This window comes from Bufo bufo, chromosome 7 (assembly GCF_905171765.1).
Source record: "Bufo bufo chromosome 7, aBufBuf1.1, whole genome shotgun sequence".
Classification (NCBI taxonomy): Eukaryota; Metazoa; Chordata; class Amphibia; order Anura; family Bufonidae; genus Bufo; species Bufo bufo.
Genome location: NC_053395.1, coordinates 209,533,106 through 209,554,293, shown reverse-complemented (window position 1 = coordinate 209,554,293; position 21,188 = coordinate 209,533,106). Strand labels below are relative to the sequence as shown.

Below are 21,188 nucleotides of genomic sequence, written 5' to 3'. Positions count from 1 at the left end.
TTTTAAAGGGTTATCCACGTTATTTTTGCCCTGTGCCCTGATGAAATAACAAAAGCACTTCCATTCACCTTTCCAAGCCACTCCAATCCATCGCCATCCCTTCATCCTCTCTTGGCAGTGACACGTTGTACAGGATGTCAACTCTGCAGCCAATCACTGGCTTCAGCTGTCTCGGGCAGTTCACTGCTGAAGCCAGTGATATGTGCAAAAATGCAATAAAAATGATACAAATTATAACTTTGATCCAGGTGCTACTATGTATCCAGTCTACAAACTGTAACTCCAATCCCCCACAGGAAAGATCTGTGCAAACAAATGAAACAAGGAGATATTCAATCACTTATCTGAAGGTGAAAACGCCCGATATTCTAACAATCCCATCCTCTCGTTTATATTATTCAATATTGTATTTTTTAATCTTCCTGATCCTCCCTTTGCCAATAAGTTGAAATACTCAACACAAACATCATTTTCCTTCAGCTTCATCACTAGTTCCCTGTTTACAACCTAAAGGTCTCTCTTCCATTGTGTGTGTCATAAATTATAAATGGATGTGTACTTTCCTCTCACCAAATGTGTATCCATCTGCCACCCTATTTATCCGATCCCCTTATCGTGGTAACTATGTTTCTTTTTTCTCTATAAACATTTCTTTTCCCCTGCCATATTCTTCCACCCTGAAGAGAGCACACCGGCTGCTCGGAGGTTTTCTGTCTCCTGCCGTGAAGGGAGAGATGGCATTTTGCATTAACCAAATTGAAAAAGGATGCGGAGCTAGATCTATGCTCCTGGAAGATGCTTTAAATACTACTGACACTAGTTATAAGTCACAGCATATCATACGTTACTAGCTTCGCTGAATAAGCTAATTGTCCAGGAACCCTGCTGCTATTTCTTCAATGACTCCTGAAGATTTGCAGCGAAGCTATGGAAGCAGGCAGTGTTTCTACAAAGTCACTTTCGAGTTCAGGCTCATGAAGAAAATTCTGTTTTTGTAAGTAGATGTCGACTACGTCAATGAAGACGACTTGGTGCTTTGTGACCTAAAAAACAAAGCTCTACTTCCTCTGCATAGAATAAAACGGTAACATTTTGGCTTCTATAAACCACCACTAGGTGGAACATAGGAGCTTACTGCATACTATAAGTATACTAAACTCACTAAGAAGTCTGTATGCAATGAGCTCACAAGCTCCCCCTAGTGGTGCAAGAAGTCAATTTTAGATTTAATTCTACATCTATGCAGTACATTTGGAGCTCTGTGTCAGACCGCTATAAAGATATTTAATCAACACAAATTCACTTTGATCATAAAATATTCTTCTTTGGATTATTCTCTAGTAAAAGAGGTTCAGCGCTGCAGCTAAAAGATTATAGGGTTCTTTCATAACGGGTGCTAAAATCATTTCTAGATACTTACCCGTTCCTCATTTTTAACGTTATAATCTACAGAAGTAGAATGTGAAAAAGAAGCAAAAAAATGTATGTAGCTCTATTTTGCTGAAATTAGCGAGCGCTCTGTCCTCCCATGGAAAGGAGAAGACTACATGAATACCTTTCAGTTCAACAGATATATGGGTGAAAACGAGATACAAAGGACAAAAATCCTGGACCCTTCTTTATCAGGCTCCAAAGAAATTAGGCTCTGTTTACACAGAAGCCATTACACTTTGATGGATCCATGGGGGACACCATTGATTTTAGATTCTGGTGGGACACCAGCATTTTTGATGGCAGGAAATGTGCAATAGACTGCGTTATTCTTGCTGTCGAAGACACTGGAATGGCCAAAGAAGGCTTCCAACGTAAGTGTGAAGAAGGTCATACTGTAGATCAATGCTCCCCAGCTGTTGCAAAGCTACAACTCCCATCATGCCATGCCTGCGGCTGTTAGGGCATGATGGGAATTGTAGTTTTGCAATAGCTGGAGATCCATCAGTGGTTTGAGTGTGTGTATACATATCAATAACCCTAATATATACTGTACATATAAAGGTTTCTTTTTAGAATGGCATGATTTAGAGCAGCCTTCTAAGGTGACCTTCCTATACTTCCTAGGAGGACACGCTGGCACTTCTATTCACATAGGTGGTCTACCCCTGAGTCAGGTGATCGCTTGTGCCATCCCTGAAGGTCTCTGGTTTCTTTCAAATGGATATAAACGCTACAGTGAGCGTAATTAGAAGACATCTAGAATAAAAAAAGTGTAACAAGAATTAGACAACAGAAGGTCTGTAACAGCTATGTCAGGCAATCTGTTGGAAGACAAACCGCAATTGCCCCCCTCCTGAGAACTCGAAAGTTTTCTAAGCAAGAAATATAATTTGTGATGGGCTCGATACAAACTATAAAAATAATGGCTGGGGGGGGAAAACATGTGTAAAAGGTGTGAGATGTAAGTATCCTCGGCTAATCAGGAGAACCCGGGGAGACCATTCATCTAGGTAGTAGTATTCAAAATTTACTCAAAATGTTATAGAATATAGTGCATACATACACACATACACTATATATATATATATATCTTCTCCCTAATATAATCTTTTTAGCAAGTGTAACATTGCAACTTTTTGCTTTCTTTCCCTATCTGTTCGACCCTGAGCAGTATAGGAGATGGAAACAGCCAGCAGACTAGCTGATGTTGAAGTTACTTAAAGGGGTTGTGCAAGAATGGGGGGTGAATTTGGCAAACCCCCCCCCCCCACTCTGCCGAACCTGCAAATGGAAGATGATTTACCTGCTTCCCGTTCCATCTCCTGCAGGCTGGGCTCAACCGATGTCAACTTTCGTTTGACATCACCGCAGCCAATCCCAGGCTCCCCTTGCATCACGTGACCATTTGTCATAACGAAAGGGGAGCCCGGACACCACCGTGGCCTGTGATTGGTTGCGGCGATGTCAAACAGGATGTTGATATGGATGGAGCCCAGGCCTGCAGGAGAAGGAGCAGGGAGCCGGCACTGGGATAAAGTTGCCAAACCCCCTTTATTTTTGCACAACTCCTTTAATATGACTTTGTTTTTACTCTAATAACAGCCTGGACACCTGACTATCTGATTCTTGACCATCACTGTGCACTCAAAGTACTAACCAGAGACCTGGTCAGCTTGTTGACTATTTAATGGCAGCAAAAGGACAATTATTCTACACTGCATGGGACGCACACAAGCTGAAACCAAATATGGATGGTTACAGCTGTACTCCTCCCCCTCCCTGCACAAGTCACCGAGCATGCCCACAACTATCCACCATAGAATTCAATGAGTCTTCTCCAGACTATAGGTTCCTATGGTCTACTCGGCTGCTGTAGCATATTTATAAGTGCAGAAAGTAGAATAAAACATCTTTAAACAGAAAATAGAAACAGATTAGAAAAATAGGTGTTAAAATCTCTTTATATATAAACATAGAGATATAGAGGATACATTCTGATGGCCGGCAAAAACTATAGTTTCCTCTATGTCAGAGATGCTTTACCTGCCTCCTAAGTTTCATATACATAATCAGAGCCATTTTGGAAATATCCCTTTGTCCTCTATTAGGCCTCAGCAGAAGCTTCATCTGACCACTGACATTGTGCACAGGTACAGACAGTGTGGTCATTCTGATGAAGACTCTCTTCTACATCTTAACATAATAAATAGGTGGAAGGAAAGGAAAAAAAGATGAAAGAGAGAAAAAGGAAGGAAGGAAAAAATGACAAAAGAGAGAAAAGGAAGGAAGGAAAAAAGGATGAAAGAGAGAAAAGGAAGGAAGGAAAGGAAAAAAAGGATAAGAGAGAAAAAGGAAGGAAGGGAAAAAAAGACGAAAGAGAGAAAAGGAAGGAAGGAAGGAAGGAAAAAAGGATGAAAGAGAGAAAAAGGAAGGAAGGAAAAAAAAGACGAAAGAGAGAAAAAAAAGGAAGGAAGGAAGGAAAAAAGGATGAAAGAGAGAAAAGGAAGGAAGGAAGGAAAAAAGGATGAAAGAGAGAAAGGGAAGGAAGGAAAAAAGGATGAAAGAGAGAAAAGGAAGGAAAAAAGGATGAAAGAGAGAAAAAGGAAGGAAAAAAGGATGAAAGAGAGAAAAAGGAAGGAAGGAAGGAAAAAAGGATGAAAGAGAGAAAAAGGAAGGAAGGAAAAAAAAAGACGAAAGATAGAAAAGGAAGGAAGGAAGGAAAAAAGGATGAAAGAGAGAAAAGGAAGGAAGGAAGGAAAAAAGGATGAAAGAGAGAAAAGGAAGGAAGGAAGGAAAAAAGGATGAAAGAGAGAAAAAGGAAGGAAGGGAAAAAAAGACGAAAGAGAGAAAAGGAAGGAAGGAAGGAAAAAAGGATGAAAGAGAGAAAAGGAAGGAAGGAAAAAAGGATGAAAGAGAGAAAAGGAAGGAAGGAAGGAAAAAAGGATGAAAGAGAGAAAAAGGAAGGAAGGAAAAAAAAGATGAAAGAGAGAAAAGGAAGGAAGGAAGGAAAAAAGGATGAAAGAGAGAAAAAGGAAGGAAGGAAAAAAAAGACGAAAGAGAGAAAAGGGAAGGAAGGATCAGTATCCACATAAACTTTGTATACTTTTTCTTTGATTTTCCCACACATTTGAAAACCATGCTTTTGCTACCTGCAATATTTGGCTGTAAATGGACTTACAATGTGATTGAGCCTGGAGCACTGGGACAGGTACGAGGCATGTTCTGTACCGCACTCCAGCATATGTTGGCGCTATACATACATCTATATTCATCCCCACTAACAAGCACGACATGATGTGCAGGACGATGCCTATAACACAGACTCCTGTGCGGGACGGGGGTGAAGGGAATGTAAATGTGTGATCCAATCTTTATGAGGCTGCAGCGCTACATTTGCATAGGAGTTTTGTATTTCATCAAACTTATGTAACATGGCGTGGACCTGTATCTGCCACATCTGGTTTGCATCCATCCATAGAAACAAAATATTATAGATTAGATGTAAACTTAACATGCAGCTTTAACCAATTCGAGAGATACAGAAATACCCAGAGACTGAAAAGATTACAGGACTGTACAACTGAGAAGAATGAGGCCGGTACTAGGGGCTGTTCACACTGGTGTGGGGGCACTCTGCTGGGACACGTCATGGTGGCAGCCATGGGAAATGAAAGGTCAATAGAAAACCCGGGGTTTCTATCTAATTCCATCTTCTTGTGTTTCCAAATCTTGCTGGTTGCCCTTAGTAACAGACAACAGAAAGAATAATCTTTTGGTTCTCAGGGGAGATCAGCGCTAGAGGTGTCAGCTAAGCCAAGCATGGACGTGTCTGGATCGGTGTTCAGCTGACAGCAATCTAACGGTGGGGCTGATTTTGGCAGGACTCGATCTAATGAGTACAGCAGTGTCTTGATTGTACCCACAATGGCTGATGTTTGGGAGGAGGAAGATCAGGCTGTAGAATTTCAACATGTCCATCCTTTACAACTGCAATAGGATGGCTGACAGCTCTTTTTACATAGGCTGAGGATCAGGACAACTTTCGAGGACAAATGTTCATACGAAGATTGGAGAAGGAGTTGTTAGAGAAGCTGGAGAGACCAAACGGTGCAAATTAAAAATAATTAAAAAAAATCATAGTTTTCATCTGAAAATGTAAATAAAAAGGCTCCAACGGTACCCATAGACAATACCTATGGTGGCTGAGAAATCTGCTTGTGTTTGGACTTTTGGAAAGGATAGAGCCATTAAAGTGGTGTTTGCTGCCATTCCGTATACAGTATCTGACATTGTATGTCTTAAGTGAAAGACGCCAAATTTATCAAGATTATTACTTATCATTTATGTGGCCCCCGTGTATGTACTGTTTCAGTACAGGATATGTAACACAATGTATAAACTTCACCAGCAGAATAGTGAGTGCAGCTCTGGAGTGTAATACAGGATGTAACTCAGGATCAGTGCAGGATAAGTAATGTATATACACAGTGACTGCACCAGCAGAATAGTGAGTGCAGCTCCGGAGTATAATACAGGATGTAACTCAGGATCAGTACAGGATAAGTAATGTAATGTATGTACACAGTGACTGCACCAGCAGAATAGTGAGTGCAGCTCTAGAATATAATACAGGATGTAACTCAGGATCAGTACAGGATAAGTAATGTATGTACACAGTGACTGCACCAGCAGAATAGTGAGTGCAGCTCTAGAGTATAATACAGGATGTAACTCAGGATCAGTACAGGATAAGTAATGTATGTACACAGTGACTGCACCAGCAGAATAGTGAGTGCAGCTCTGGAGTGTAATACAGGATGTAACTCAGGATCAGTACAGGATAAGTAATGTAATGTATGTACACAGTGACTGCACCAGCAGAATAATGAGTGCAGCTCTGGAGTATAATACAGGATGTAACTCAGGATCAGTACAGGATAAGTAATGTATTGTATGTACACAGTGACTGCACCAGCAGAAGAGTGAGTGCAGCTCTGGAGTATAATACAGGATGTAACTTAGGATCAGTACAGGATAAGTAATGTAATGTATGTACACAGTGACTGCACCAGCAGAATAGTGAGTGCAGCTCTGCAGTATAATACAGGATGTAACTCAGGATCAGTACAGGATAAGTAATGTATATACACAGTGACTGCACCAGCAGAATAGTGAGTGCAGCTCTGGAGTATAATACAGGATGTAACTCAGGATCAGTAATGTAATGTATGTACACAGTGACTCCACCAGCAGAATAGTGAGTGCAGCTCTGGAGTATAATACAGGATGTAACTCAGGATCAGTACAGGATAAGTAATGTATATACACAGTGACTGCACCAGCAGAATAGTGAGTGCAGCTCTGGAGTATAATACAGGATGTAACTCAGGATCAGTACAGGATAAGTAATGTAATGTATGTACACAGTGACTCCTCCAGCAGAATAGTGAGTGCAGCTCTGCAGTATAATACAGGATGTAACTCAGGATCAGTACAGGATAAGAAAAGTAATATATTTAAAAAGACACTCAACTTTTTATGCAGATTTGTGTTTTTGAGGTGGACATTTGCTTGAACTTGATGAAGTCATACTGGTTTGTATGGTAACATCACCTTTTCTCATAGTGAAAGTGTATGACATCAGGCTGCAAACCAGTTACAGGCAATATGATGGAAAAATGCCTCCATTCAGTGTCTTACACCTTGATGGGTCCATGGGGCTTCTAGAAATGATTTGCATGAGGCTTATACTTTAGTAGAAAAGATGCCAGCAAAACAGCAGGTGACAGAAGCCATGTCACCTTTGACAAAATGTTATAGGTGGTACTGCCTCTGACTCTCTTCTAGTTCCTCGCCCCTTCAGACACTGTAATTGTCTAATGCGGTATCCTAACGTTACCAATAAAAGACATTATGTCCGATATAGAAGTACATTGTGACCAGCACCTCCAAACCATAGGAAATAAAGTGCGGGGGCATGTTACCACGCTGCAATGCAAAAGCAAACAGCAGCACACTGCTCCATGTGCAAAGGCCCATGCAAAGACTGGAAACATGGATAAATCTGAATTGCATTACTCCTATACTTAGTATACAGTATAGGGTATATGAAAACTTGCAGACCTCTTTGATCAAAATTGTGTTGGGCCCATCTACCAGCGACAAGGTGGCTTCCAACAGACGGGACCTACACTATCAGACTTGCCTAAAAAAATTCAGGGCAATATAGAATCCAGCTAAATTATACTCTGATTAAAAGCCCTGGGCAGATATACAACTTAGAGTTGGACTGTCAAAAGGGACAAAAGCCTGGGTCATAAAGACAGGTAGAAGTAACCATTAAGTGGTTGGCCTTAAAGGGAAAAAGACGCCTCACAAGGGATCTTATTATTCTGTATGAAACCTAAGGTATTGCAAGAACTGAACCATGAACTAGGGCACACTGGTGGCCTATGGAGGAAAGGTATTTTTATTATAGTATTGTAATAAATATAGACGGGGCCTAACCTGATCCAGGGACCTCTATGAATGCCACTGTGGGATCAGGAAAAAAAAAATTCTGTATTAAGCTATTTTTTTTTTTTGCCTTTTGATATTGACTAAATCTGAGTATTATTATCATTTGTAGAGCAGCTTTTGGGCCACAATGCAAAATCTGTACCAGGGCGCCAATTATCTGGTGTCATTTGAATACATTCTACCCGAAATCAATCCATGAAAAGTAATTTTTAAGTGTTAAAACTATGGCATTTATCATGTAGACAAAATGAATACAAGGCTAATGTATTGTGATTCTCCATATTTGCTGGACTGATTCAATTTTCCATTTCTCATTATACACTGATCATATCCAGGGGTTACGGCCACTGATTCAGCACAGATACGATGTGGCCGGGGTGGGAGCTCCACCAGAGAAGCTGAAGGTTCTTCCTATAGTGTACAAGCACGACCACCGCTGCTGGATTGCAGGGTGGTCGTAACTAGAGATGGCCAGTTCGCAGTGTTCGCCCGCGAACACATGCGATCTGCCATCTTAACTGACAAGTCCGGCGATGCACAGGTAAGTCCTTACCTGTGCCTGTGCGCGAGCCGGTCTGAAATGAAATGCGGTCTCCGGGAGCAGGCAGTTCCGAGAACTGGTCGTAACCCCTGGATACGAACAGTATATAATATGATGGAAAAATTAATCCTGCAAAGGAGGCGATACGCTACAATCCCAATACATTAGCAAGTGCCTTGTATTAACTTTGTCCACAGGATAAATGCCATTTGCTGGAGTGAGACAACCCCTTTAATAATTCCCCCATGCTTATAAATATCTTGCCAGCTTGTTGCTGCCACTAGGGGGAGCAATTTGTACACGACTCCTGTTTAGACCAATAGGAGCTATATGCAACTAAATATAGATCACCCCCCCTAGATGGCTATGACTAATCAAGTTTATATGGGGGCGGGGGCAGGAGAACATTACTCCAAACTAGAGAATCAAAGTATATTAGGACAATGCTTCAGATCATTTACACTACCGGTATATACTCTTTAACGTCATTTTACGGCCCCGCAACTTTTTATTTGCAAACATACAGATAAAACCCGACGCAGGCGTCGCCCAAATAGATGTTGCATTCACAGTTTACAACAGTTTCTCCTATTAGGATGTGAAAAGTCTGGTAGTAACGGTGAAACGACTGATGTTTATTGATGATTAAAAACTCGCTTTGCACTTTGCAAAATGTCTTAATGCTTCCAAACTTTCTCTGTTGCAGCCAAAATACAAGAAAAAAAAAAAATAATAAAAAAATCCCAGAGATGACGACTATGTCAGTAATAAGGACCCCATGCTGCTGTCCTCCACGGATCTGTTTGGTTTTGTAAAATGCTGGAACACACAGACTGCAGCAGAAAAGAAGCGGAAGGCGGCTGAGGCCTGAGGGGTTCCACACATCATAAAGCTCCCTGCCTTCTGGGTGGGTTCCTTTACTTTTTTTTTTCTTCATTACAGGTTAAAAGCTGCATGCAATTCTACTGGCTTGCAAAGCACTGCACACAGCATTGGAACTGTGCAGTCAGCATTTTAAACTATTATAGGCTACCTCCTGAACCATTGCCAAGTTAATAGACAATGAAAGATAATGAGCTTGAAATTGGGTGTTAAATTGCATTTTTTTGTTCCTATCTCTATTTTTTCCCATGCTTTAACTGTTTCCTACAGATGCACAATGGAGCTTTACATTGCACATACATCATCAAAATATCTGAGCAACAAAACCAAAACATTTCGCCCTCCTCCAACGCCTCCTGCTGCCATTTTCACTGGCGATGCTGGGGTTAAACCAGGCAAGATTACACATTCCCATGCTGCTGTCTCGCAATAGCAGCTTGTAAAGCTCAGTGTCTTGTATGATCTAAGAGAAGATTGTTTTATTTTATTTTTTTTAATTCCTTTAAAAAAAAAAAATAAAATAATCATAAAATGTTTAAAAATTTTAAATATATAAAAAAAGACATGAAAAATAAAATAAAAATATGAACACAAAAAATATTAAATCATATATGAAAATGTAAATATTAAATAAAATATAAAAATAATATCACTAATAGATAAAATAAAAAACATAAATAATAGAATATTATTTTTAAAATTAAATATACAGGATAGGCTCAACTCACGTATCATATATGTAAAAACAAATCCAAATTTCTAGACAGCACCGTCGCTGAAGGACGCAAAAGGACATGGAGAATGTAATTATTTTTTTTTTGTTAATTTTCATGACAATGCATGAAAAGAAATTGGAGAAAAAAAATATCTGCACCTGATAACAATCCCTTGAATCTTCTTTTTTTTTGCCCCCTCAAATCATATAATATTCTAATAGCAAAGTGAGCTTATCTTCATTAGTATAATTGTAAGATATTCCTTTCAACTTTCCTTTAAAGCTAATGAGCTGCATTAATCCAGGTTCATTTTTATAAGCCTCGTGGGTCCCAATGTACAGGACAGACATTTTTCGAAAGCAATAAATTAAAGGGAGATACAGGATGCCTTAAGTGCAAGACGACCATCAGACCTATGTTAATACGACTGCCATGTATTTTAATTAATCCTTGTTAGCATAACAACTAATATTCCTGCATAACATACTTCTTCTGAAAATATATACACTAATTATACAGACTCTCTCCACGTAGGTTTTTTTTTTCCCAGGCTGCAATCAATTTTTCACTTGAGGTTAAAAAAAAACAAAAAAAAAAAACTAGAGTGAAGTATTTTTTTTTTTTTATAAAGTTCAGACTTTTAAGCATATACCTGAAACCGATGCCTCCTGACAATAGCGGGCCTTTTGCAGAAATTCTGCAATTTTTTCAAAAGCTGTTCAGGTGTCGAATACAGATATTCCGCTGCAGGAAAAAACAGATACATTTTTAATGAAACAAAGACCTCAAAGCACACACTCGATATTAGTCACTTTACTAATTAAAAATGCATATTGCTCTGTGCCGTCTCGTGTTTTACATTATTTAAGCCTGATTTTTATGAAGTTACCTCCACTCGCAAGGATGTTTAATGTTAAATAAGACAGTGTACTTGTTCTGTTTAGACATCTCCTCGGGGTGATTAAAATACATTATTCTAATGGAAACACAATGCAGGGGAGAGAGATTTGGTATACGTGGATTGCGACGCAGCTACAAGGTTTTTATTTATTTATTTTTTAATAATTATATTATTATTTTTCGCTGCTTCACTGTATCAGTCGTGCACATTATCGCCCTCCATATAATCAGAACGCTTCCCGTAAATATTTACCTATACACACGTGTATGTAAACGCGAGCAGCCATCTGCGGAAGTATGCATACGTCTGATTACAATAAGGTCGATGTCAGCGCCCACGTCGTGTTATTCCAGCTCTGCTGTACCGCCCGAGACTAATGCTAAAAACCTATTTTAAATCATCCTTTATTTTTGCTATTGTGAGGGAACAGATGGTATGTATAAACGCAGTGTAATGTATTGTATCACGTATTTTATTTTTTATTTTTTTCGACATTAACATGACGGGTTTTGCCAAATAAACAAACGCTCGTTTTTTTTTTCAAGACTTATATAGGAATCTGTGGACGGCGGGAGGGATGTGCCTACCTGGGAAGATCTCGGGGTACACCAAAGCTTTGGGGCACAGGGGATAACAGCCGCAGTGCACAGCTTCTAACCTGCAATGAAAGAGAAGAAGAGGTCCATTACTGGCATTTACTCACTGGCCGCTCCTGGGATAGTTGGTTACGTTTACAACGTGACAGCGTCTCGACTTCTCCATATAAGAAATGCTCGGAGTACGTTTTGTGGATTATGTCTGAGTTATATATATAACAGAACATGCAGCATATGTTTGCTCGATGAATAAATCAAATCAGAGAACTGCTGTGTGTTTCTTTTTGGTCCTTTAAATGCTGCTCAACACATTTTTGTAATCACCAAATAAACACATGAAACAACACGGGTAAAGTATGGACAGATTTCCTTAATCATTCTGCAGAAAATAGGAATGTTCATTTGCAACGTATGGTCGGACGCTACAAAACAGATTCTCTACTGCTGCAATGCGCATAATTCCAGGCAATCCTGTTAAGAGCCATTTAAATATAGTTCCGGCTTCTATACCCGCTTTTGTGCTTATGTTAGAGGAACGGATGTTAAATGCATTTTTTTTTTACTCTTTTTGAGTTGAGAATTTTTAAAAAAAATTCTTTTGGGTAGAGTTCTTTATTTATTTTTTTACTTTTTTTAAATTTGGTCTTTTTTGTGTGTTGGGGGGGGGAGCTGATTTTTATTTTTACTTTTCTTCTTTATTTTTACTTTTCTTCTTTTCTGATTTATTTTTAAACCTAACTTTAATGCCGGCCTGAAAGGAAACGTGTCTGCAGAAAATGACATTGTTTAAATCAAGCTTTAATGTTTAAAATACCTTACATATTTTTATTTAGACTTTTTGTCTAAAAATTCTCTAAAAATGCCTATCTGCCTATCTATATAAAAAAAAATAATCCTGAAATCATGCAGTTTTCACACTGGCCACTAAGACTAAACAAATTTCAAAACTTCCCGTTCTTTTGAGAGCAGCCACATGGGCCTTAGACACCATGGACAGGAATAGGGATGAGCGAACTTGTGTTTTTTAAGTTCGGGTTTGGCGTTCAGGTATTAGTGCAATTTTGTTATGGATTCCGTTATCACAGAATATAACGGAACGAACCACGGAATGCACCACGGAAGTCTTTAAGAGGCATTCCGTCATAATAGAAGTCAAGGGCAGCATAACGGATCCGGACAGTTTCCGCTATGCAGGAATCCTGGACAGGAGAGGACTTCATTGAGATGAGATTTTTTTCTAGGCATGCTCTGTGACCTGTGCAGAGGTCAGGAGGGAGAAGATAAGCTGTGATATCACCTATTGTGAATAGTGGCATCCTGTGGTATCTATATATAGAGGTGTTACTTGTCACTGTAATTCTGCCTATGTGATATGATGGTAACTGAAAAGTTAACTGTACAGAACAGGAGGTCTCAACATATTATTGGGTCTAGTGGTCAGTGCAAAAATGGCACCATTTTGGATTTTTTTTATTTATTTTCAAACAGATAGTGACATGGAAAATTAAAACAAAAACACCAAAAATTAAAAAAAAATAATGTTCAACATAAAAATATGATTTAAACAACAGGTCATGTTCTGACGACAAATGCCCTTTAAATACAAGTTAGGCTTAGTCACCTCCTAGAAAAAAAAGAGTATGCCATGTCCCACAAGTTTTGTCTCACTACACAACGACAACAAACTGACATGCCTGTAGCATGTAAAAATATACTTTTATTTTTGTTGGCTTGTAAAAACCTAAGCGAAATTCAAAACAGGTCTTTAACTGTGTTTATGTAAAATGGTTTTGAAATTCAGCCAAATAGGTTGACCATGGAAGGAACTGGGTTCTCTAAACTTTTTTTCTTTTTTTTCACTGCTTTCTCCTCCAAAACTATTTGAGGTCACGCTTACATTTTTATTTTTGCTTATTTTCGGTGACACAATATGTACACATTTTCTGACTGTGGTTTTTTTATTTTATATAACTGTCATGTGTCAAATTAAACTATGTAAATACAGTTCCTCCTCCCATTGTAAGGTATTCATTCTTGCTAAATAGGGTTGTAATTCACCCATATCGTGAAGGTTACTCTATGCTGTTTATTACTTTTAAGAAACAGTACTGTGCTTTTGTTATATCCTCACAGTCTATAGGTCAATCATAAGACTGATACGCTGCTTCTTGACTCCCAAGGGTCAAGGTCAGCCGACACTTCAACTGCAGGGTGATTTAACAAGGATTGTGCAAAAGTAAACTAATTCTGCTCTTGTGAAAAATGAAAATTGTGCTGTGATTGGCTGCTACGGGCAACAGTCAATTTTCTTTTAGACAGTTATTATGTATCTGTCTCTTAGGTTAGTTGGAATTTGCAAAAATTTTCTGAATAAAAGAACAAAGAAACGAAGAGACAGAGAACAGGATTCAAGTTGTATGCGAGCATAGTCCTAGAAAGTCGACCAGGGTGACTAGCATGGAACTACAAGTGCCGCAAACCACAGTATAGTATATTTTATGAAAACTGGATGACAAATCAAAATGCTGTGACTTTCAATCTTGCAAGGCCAATTGGAAGAGGACAAATTCGCTGACAAGCTGGAGTTCAGCAATGAGGCTACCTTTCAACTCAGTGGGAAGGTCAATCACCAAAACGTTAGAATCTGTGGCTCAGAAAACCCACCTGAAGGACATATCCAAAGGTAACGTGTTCTGTGCAATGAGCAGACGTAAAGTCGGTCCCCTGTATATTGCTGAAGATACTGTCACTGGCCAATTCTACCTGGAAAGGTAAAGGGAATGGCTCGTGCCATAGGTAGAGGAAGATCTTCCAAATGTAGTATATCAGCAGAATGGTGCTCCTTCTCATTTTCAACTGGATGTTTGCCGATACCCGAATGAAACTCTTGACAAAAATTTGGTTTGGCTGTGCCGGAATAAACTATTTACAAATGTTGCGTTGGCCTTCTCGATCACTAGATCCAACACCTTTTCTGTGGGGCTACATCAAGAACTATCTCCCCCCCCCACCCAGAGGATCTGAACGACATTAGACGACACATTATATCCGAGGATATGCTGGCATGCATCTGGATAGAATTGGACTACCGGCTAGACATCTGCCATGCCACCCGTAGAGCTCACATTGAACATTTGTAGTGTATAGATAAAACTTGGATAGACAGTGTGGATGTAATTTATGAATGGTGGCCAGAGGATCTGAACGACATGAGACGACACATCATATCCGAGGATATGCTGGCATGCATCTGGATAGAATTGGACTACCGGCTAGACAGCTGCCATGCCACCCGTAGAGCTCACATTGAACATTTGTAGTGTATAGATAAAACTTGGATAGACAGTGTGGATGTAATTTATGAATGGTGGCCAGAGGATCTGAACGACATGAGACGACACATCATATCCGAGGATATGCTGGCATGCATCTGGATAGAATTGGACTACCGGCTAGACATCTGCCATGCCACCCGTAGGGCTCACATTGAACATTTGTAGTGTATAGATACAACTTGGATAGACAGTGTGGATGACATTTATGAATGGTGTATATCTGTCGCAGAGTCGGTTGCAAAGGGGATTTGCGCCCAAATCTGCAATTTCTTCCCCATCCACGCCATGTACGCCAGTTCTAAAAAAGGTGGCGTGGAGTGGGCAGGCCGGACGGCCATTCTCATTCCTTATTCTCCATGCCTGTTGTAGGCGTAAAAAATTATCCAAATCTACGCCAGCGAGGAAGCTGTGGTAGATAAAGGTAGGCTTGGATGTGCCTAAGTAATGTACAGGCCAGTGCCTCTACATAACTTAGGCGCATCAAGTGCCAGCACAGGGTTAAGACCGACATCTAAAACGCCAGTCTTAATAAATGACCCCATGTGTCTTTTCATGTTATGTTCTCTCAGTTATGAATAGAATAATTTTTCACCGTTCCTCAAATTTCACCCTGCATACGTTCGTCCTCCATTTGGATAAATTATTTGAATATTTTTGTGACATTCTTGGTGAACAATTGACATAGTGCGACGCAAAAAACATTCCAATAATATAATGCCTGGGAAGGAAGCTAATGTCCTTGGTAATCAAGCCCAAAGTGTTCCTCATTGGTCACTATACTTCACCACAGAGACAATGATGTAACCCAGGGAGGGCAGTGACTTACTGCAGGCCCAGTTGGAAGTTGTATTAAGGACCTTTTAGATGAGCTGATGACTGAGAAAGAACATTTGGCCCATCTAAACACCCAACCCATCAGCCGACTTGACTTTGGAGCCAATCACCTGCCACTTGGGTCAATTTCTTATGGGATGATTCACATATAACCTATTAGATCTCATCAATGACATGCCTTGTGTGCCCAATGATGACACTAGAGATTATGAGGTCATTAAAAGTGGACGTGCACCTGTTCTGTATAGATGGAGATTGACCCTCAGAATAACTCCCTCTCGTGTGTCCTATAAACTTCTTCCGATCATACTGTGTACATGGCAGCTTTGGAGAAGACTCCATTTTTTGAAGTACATGTGTCTGTAAACAGGTCCCCAGACCTTTGCACCATTAGTACAGAAGAGAAGTTCTGTTGACAGTACATAGTTACCACTGGAGGACAATATGTAGATAATTATGTTGAAGAAAAGACTTCTGGGAAATCCCTTACATAATGGGCACTCCCATTGGTTTCCCAGCACTATACCTACGTGAACCTTATTTCTTTTCTTCATGCCTCTTGAACAACTAGAGGAATGGGCTGGGAACATGTCATGGATGACTGACGAGGTCCAGGACTGAATTTACAGCCTCTGTCTAAGGCCAATTTTCCTAACCACCCTACCTACGTCTACTGGTCTATTTATCTGAGAGTAATCAGGGCTGGATAAACTCCAGGAGACAGGTCTCCTAAAATGTTACTGCTGGCGCCTAATTCATTTCTATTTATTCCCTGTACTGTAATTGCATGTAATCATTAAGAGTACATGGAGCATTATGCGTAATCGTAAAAAGCACATAACCTTGTGTATATATACTCCTGCACTCTGTTGGCTCTACAAATGCACGGCGTCTTCTTAAATATTAAAGACAATTTCATATATTACATAATTCTTCATTTAACAGGTACCACCCTGATCTGAGCTAGGAATACACCATCATGCAACTCTGAATCCCTACAAGCTTTCCTGAATTGGGAAGGTGACCAGAAGAATGAATGATATTTTCTCTATCTTTAGATTTAAGTCAACTATAACTGCATGTCTTCTGCTGAGGATGCATGATAATATTTGCTCCCATACTGTATGTGGAACACTATAATAGTGAGATGCAACCTCAATACAGTTGCAAAAGGTATATATCTGTTTAAAAATCTTGCAAGGGTCACTCATGACCAGGTTTCTCATAGGGAAAGACTGACATTGTAATAATTCTTAATTCGTGACTGACCAAATGTTGCTTCAGCCTACAGTGTGTCATATCTGGTTCCATATACCGTAACATTGGTTCATACATCAATCAGCCACAACATTAAAACAGATGATTTTTAAGCATGACGTGAACAGTCAGTTCTTGACATTGATGTGTTAGAAGTGGAAAATGGTTAAGCGTAAGGAGCTGAGCGCCTGTGATGGCTAGACGACTGGGTCAAACCATCTCCAAAATGGCAGGACTTGTGACGTGTTCCCTATATGCAGTGGTTAGTACCTACCAAAGCTGGTGAACCAGAGACAGGGTCATTGGTATCCAAGGCTCACTGATGCAAGTGGGGGCGTGAAGGCTAGCCCATACGGTCCAATCCCACAAATAAAACGACTGTATAGAATATTGCTGACAATGTTCCTGCTGGCTATGATAGGTGTCAGAACACAAAGGGCATCGCAGCTTGCAGTGAATTGGGCTGGTTATCTACAGACCGGTCAAAGAGCCCATGCTGACCTCCAGCCATTGCAAAAAACACCTACAATGGGCATATGTGCACCAAAACTGGACCATGGAAGAAGGCAGCATGGTCTGATAACTCAGGTTTTCTCTCTGTATCACTTACAAGACTGAAGCTATTAGGTGTGATTAAACTGCCTCAGATGAGGAGTTAGAGCTGCTCTGTAAGTGGCAAACAATAGAGGATGCATCTCTCCACCTCTATTCAAGCTCGGTTTCTCCAATTTCAAATAAACAGCTTTTTTCACATCTCTTATGAACCAGTCCTCCTCTGTGTCTAAGATGCAATCGAATGTCCTTAGGATGTAGATGCTGCAGGTGTTGGCTCTTCTGTGCTGGGTCATACTCTGATGTAGCTACTGTTTTGTTTCCCCAATGTACAATTCTTGGCACTCTTCACTGCACTGGACCGCATATACAAAATTACTCCTTGTGTTTTGGCATGGGGTCTTTTGGGTGAAGCAGTTGCTGCCTCGGTGTGTGGCCAGGTTTAAAGGGGTCATCTGCAATGTGAAGAAGAGTGGACTGTGCATGCGCGCTGCCCTCCATTAATTTCTACGGAACTGCCGGAAATAGCTGACCACTGGCTCGTCTATTTCTGGTCATCCCCATAGAAGTAAATGGAGCAGTGGCCACACTTGAATGGTGCACTCTTCATTTGATTCCATGGTACTTCCGAAATAGCCGAGCACGACGCTTGGCTATTTTTGCCACTCCCATGAATGGAGGGTGGCCGTTCATGCGGCCTCCGTTTTAGAGACGGCTGCGGGCAGCAGAAGTGTGAGCCGCACCTATCAGACATTGGTGACATGTCCCAGCAATTTTCCACCAATGTTTGAGATTAGACAACTACTCTAAAGCAGACAGGGGGCTATGTTTGTTTTAAATTCTTCCGAATTTTTGTCTGCCACTTACAATGCAGCTTTAACACCTAATGTGAGGCAGTTTACCCACAACCTATAGCTTCGGTCATGCAAATCCAATCAAAATCTTAGCTCCATGGCTGAAGCATGAGTCACCAGTATTTAATGCTTCTCTTACAAGCCATTCTAATTGAGAAAGCCAATCCGATGACTAGCGAAACGTTCAGTTGCTCTGACCTATTACTACTGATGTTCAGGATTTTGATACATCAGCTCAGGCGAGCTAGTGGAAGTAATTTAGGGCCCTGCTTATAACGTCATCCCAAATGTGATCATCTCATGACTATGTCTGCCCTGTAACAAGTCATTTATCTGAGCGCTGCCACTCGTCGCTTGCTTATCTTCTGCTGTGAAATCCAAAATCAAAGCAGCGATAATCACCCAGTGTCTAACGGAAGAGAAAAAGCAGGAGCGATCAGGGAGGCCGTAACACGGTGCTTTAGAAGGCGACGCGTCAGGCTCAGCATCAAGTGGGTTAAACAGCAAATCGAGTACACTTCATCTATGCAATAAATGGCCATCAAATGACCTTTTTCATACCAATTAACAAATCATCTGCTAAATCTATGAATCTTAATATTCAGATCTATTCACTTCACTTCATACAATTTATCTGCAAATACTTATTGGACTTTTGATTCTAAATATAATTAGCTGATAATTTTGCTTGGCTGAATTACTTTTCTGGAGGGCCTACGAAGGCTCCGAGTCGCATTATCTCGTAATAATGAATCGGATAGGTGATTTTTTTTTTCTTCCCTGTAATGAGGATGAGACGCAGTTGTGACACCTGAATCTGGTAATAACACTAGACTGCTAATTATCGACAGGATTTTTTTTTATTATTTTCTGTGCGTGGAAGAGGGGAAAAAAATATTCCTCATTATTAAAGAATAAAAAAAAACATAAAAAAAGTTAAAATTATAAAGTGACACCGGAGGAGAGTAAATAAAATGGAGTGATTAAAACATTGCCGCTTTAAGGGTGTTTTTAATTAAATGCAAATGCTAATGTTGTCATACTTAGCAGATGGGATTAAAATTAGTTATTGTAGCTCGTATTTTATGTTATGGCATTCAAAGAGCTAAAAGGAAAAAAGAAATAATAACGATACCGACGTGAGATGTTTAAATGGACGCCAAAACTAGAAATGAATACTTTTGTCAGTCTGGAAGTTTGGCCATCAATTTTCCCTTTCAAGTTGAACTGACAACTGGCAGAGGGGTGGGGCTTAACGGGGGGGGGGGAAGGGGGAATGTATGCCCTTCTAAAAAAAATTCATTAAAGGGGATGTCCCATTACAAAGTCTTATCCCCTATCCGAAAGGTGTGGACTCTGCTGATCACAAGAAGGGTGTTCTTCCCCATTTGAATGGAGCAGTGGTCACGCATGCATGCATGATGGAGCTTCATTCAACTCTATGGGACTGCCGGAGAAAGCCGAGTACAAGCACCGGACTATTTCCAGCAGTCCCCTTGAGTTGAATGGACCAGAAACGCACATGCGTGATCGCTGCTCCATTCAAATGGGGGAACACAGGGTCCCCGTTCTCTATCGATGGGGGTCCTAGCGGTTCAGACCCTTGCCTATCTTGTAGTCTTTGTAATGGGAGAACTTCTTTAAAGGGGTTGGCCCATCTCTACTTCACTTTCGAGGCCCTGTTCTATAGGTAGGTCCAAATCCCAAAGGTCTCGCCTTTGGGACCCACACCTACCTCTAGAACAGGGCCCCCAAAGCGAAGGAGAGCATGCTGCGCATGCGCAGCATCCTCTCCATTCACTTCAATGGGAGTTTGGAAAATAGTCGAGCAAGCGGCTATTTCCAGATCTCCTATAAAAGTGAATGGAGAGCGTGTTGTGCAAGCATGTGTCCATAGAAGTGAATGGAGGGTGGCTGATCTTGTGCAGTGTGCCCTCATACACTTTGTGGGCCCCATTTTTTAGATAGGTGCAGGTCCCAGAGGTGGGACCCACATCTATCTGACATTGGTGGCATATCCTAGCGATATGCCACCAATGTGTAAGATGGGCCAACCCCTTTAAGTGGTGCGGACAGGCTGAGGCTACTCTCCTTCCCCATCGCTCTTGTTTAGACTTTAGTTTGCAGTCCAGGCAGGCATCCAGCAGCAAAGTCACGTGGCGAAGGTTGGGATCTGCGAAGAGGAAGGCTGCTGACCACCCACTTAGGTTAATATTCTCAACTAAAACCTAAGATGAAGCGTGTAGTAACTGCGGATTAGGAAAAAAAAAAAAAAAAAAAAGAAAACTAATTGCACACTTTCTTTTACTTTATTTGTGTAAAATTTTCCATCTGCTACATCTAAAGATGTCTAAACTGTTCGTATCAAACCTGCATTCAGCTGCCAGCTGTGCCCATTAAGGATTTCAAAACGCTGAGTAAATGAGGCGTTGTAAAAGCTGGTAGTGGAGGTCCATCTGCCCAGTACTGGTGGGATCCCCAATACCTGGTCTGTGCTGCGCCGATTACAATGGGAATTTTTTGTTGTTGTGCTAAAGCTGTGGAACCCGTGAGCAAGATGGATGCAGCGAGCGTCATCTCAGGAGTCGGTGCATGCACACGGCAGGGCTTTGTGAGATGTCATCGCTTAAAGGGGTTATCCCATTATTAATGTAAGAAATGATAATCAGACATCACATAGTATATGACGGACTCTTTTTAACAAAGCTAGATCCAGCCCTGCACCTCACATGTATCCAGAGAAATAAATCTCAAATTGATAAAAGAA

At 40.5% G+C, this 21,188-nt stretch overlaps 1 protein-coding gene across 3 annotated transcripts in view; it reads right to left on the bottom strand.

The window, feature by feature from the left end:
* GTDC1 (glycosyltransferase like domain containing 1) overlaps positions 1-21,188 on the bottom strand; it is a 185,783-nt gene that overhangs the window by 13,098 nt on the left and 151,497 nt on the right. For 2 of the 3 annotated variants that reach the window (XM_040440664.1, XM_040440662.1), the window contains exons 8-9: positions 11,581-11,651; positions 10,745-10,836 (exon numbers count right to left, since the gene is read on the bottom strand). In XM_040440664.1, the coding sequence (XP_040296598.1) occupies positions 10,745-10,836; positions 11,581-11,651 (163 nt within the window). Of the gene's footprint in view, positions 1-9,576; positions 9,877-10,744; positions 10,837-11,580; positions 11,652-21,188 lie in introns of those variants that run through there. The other variant, XM_040440663.1, reaches the window with a different exon arrangement.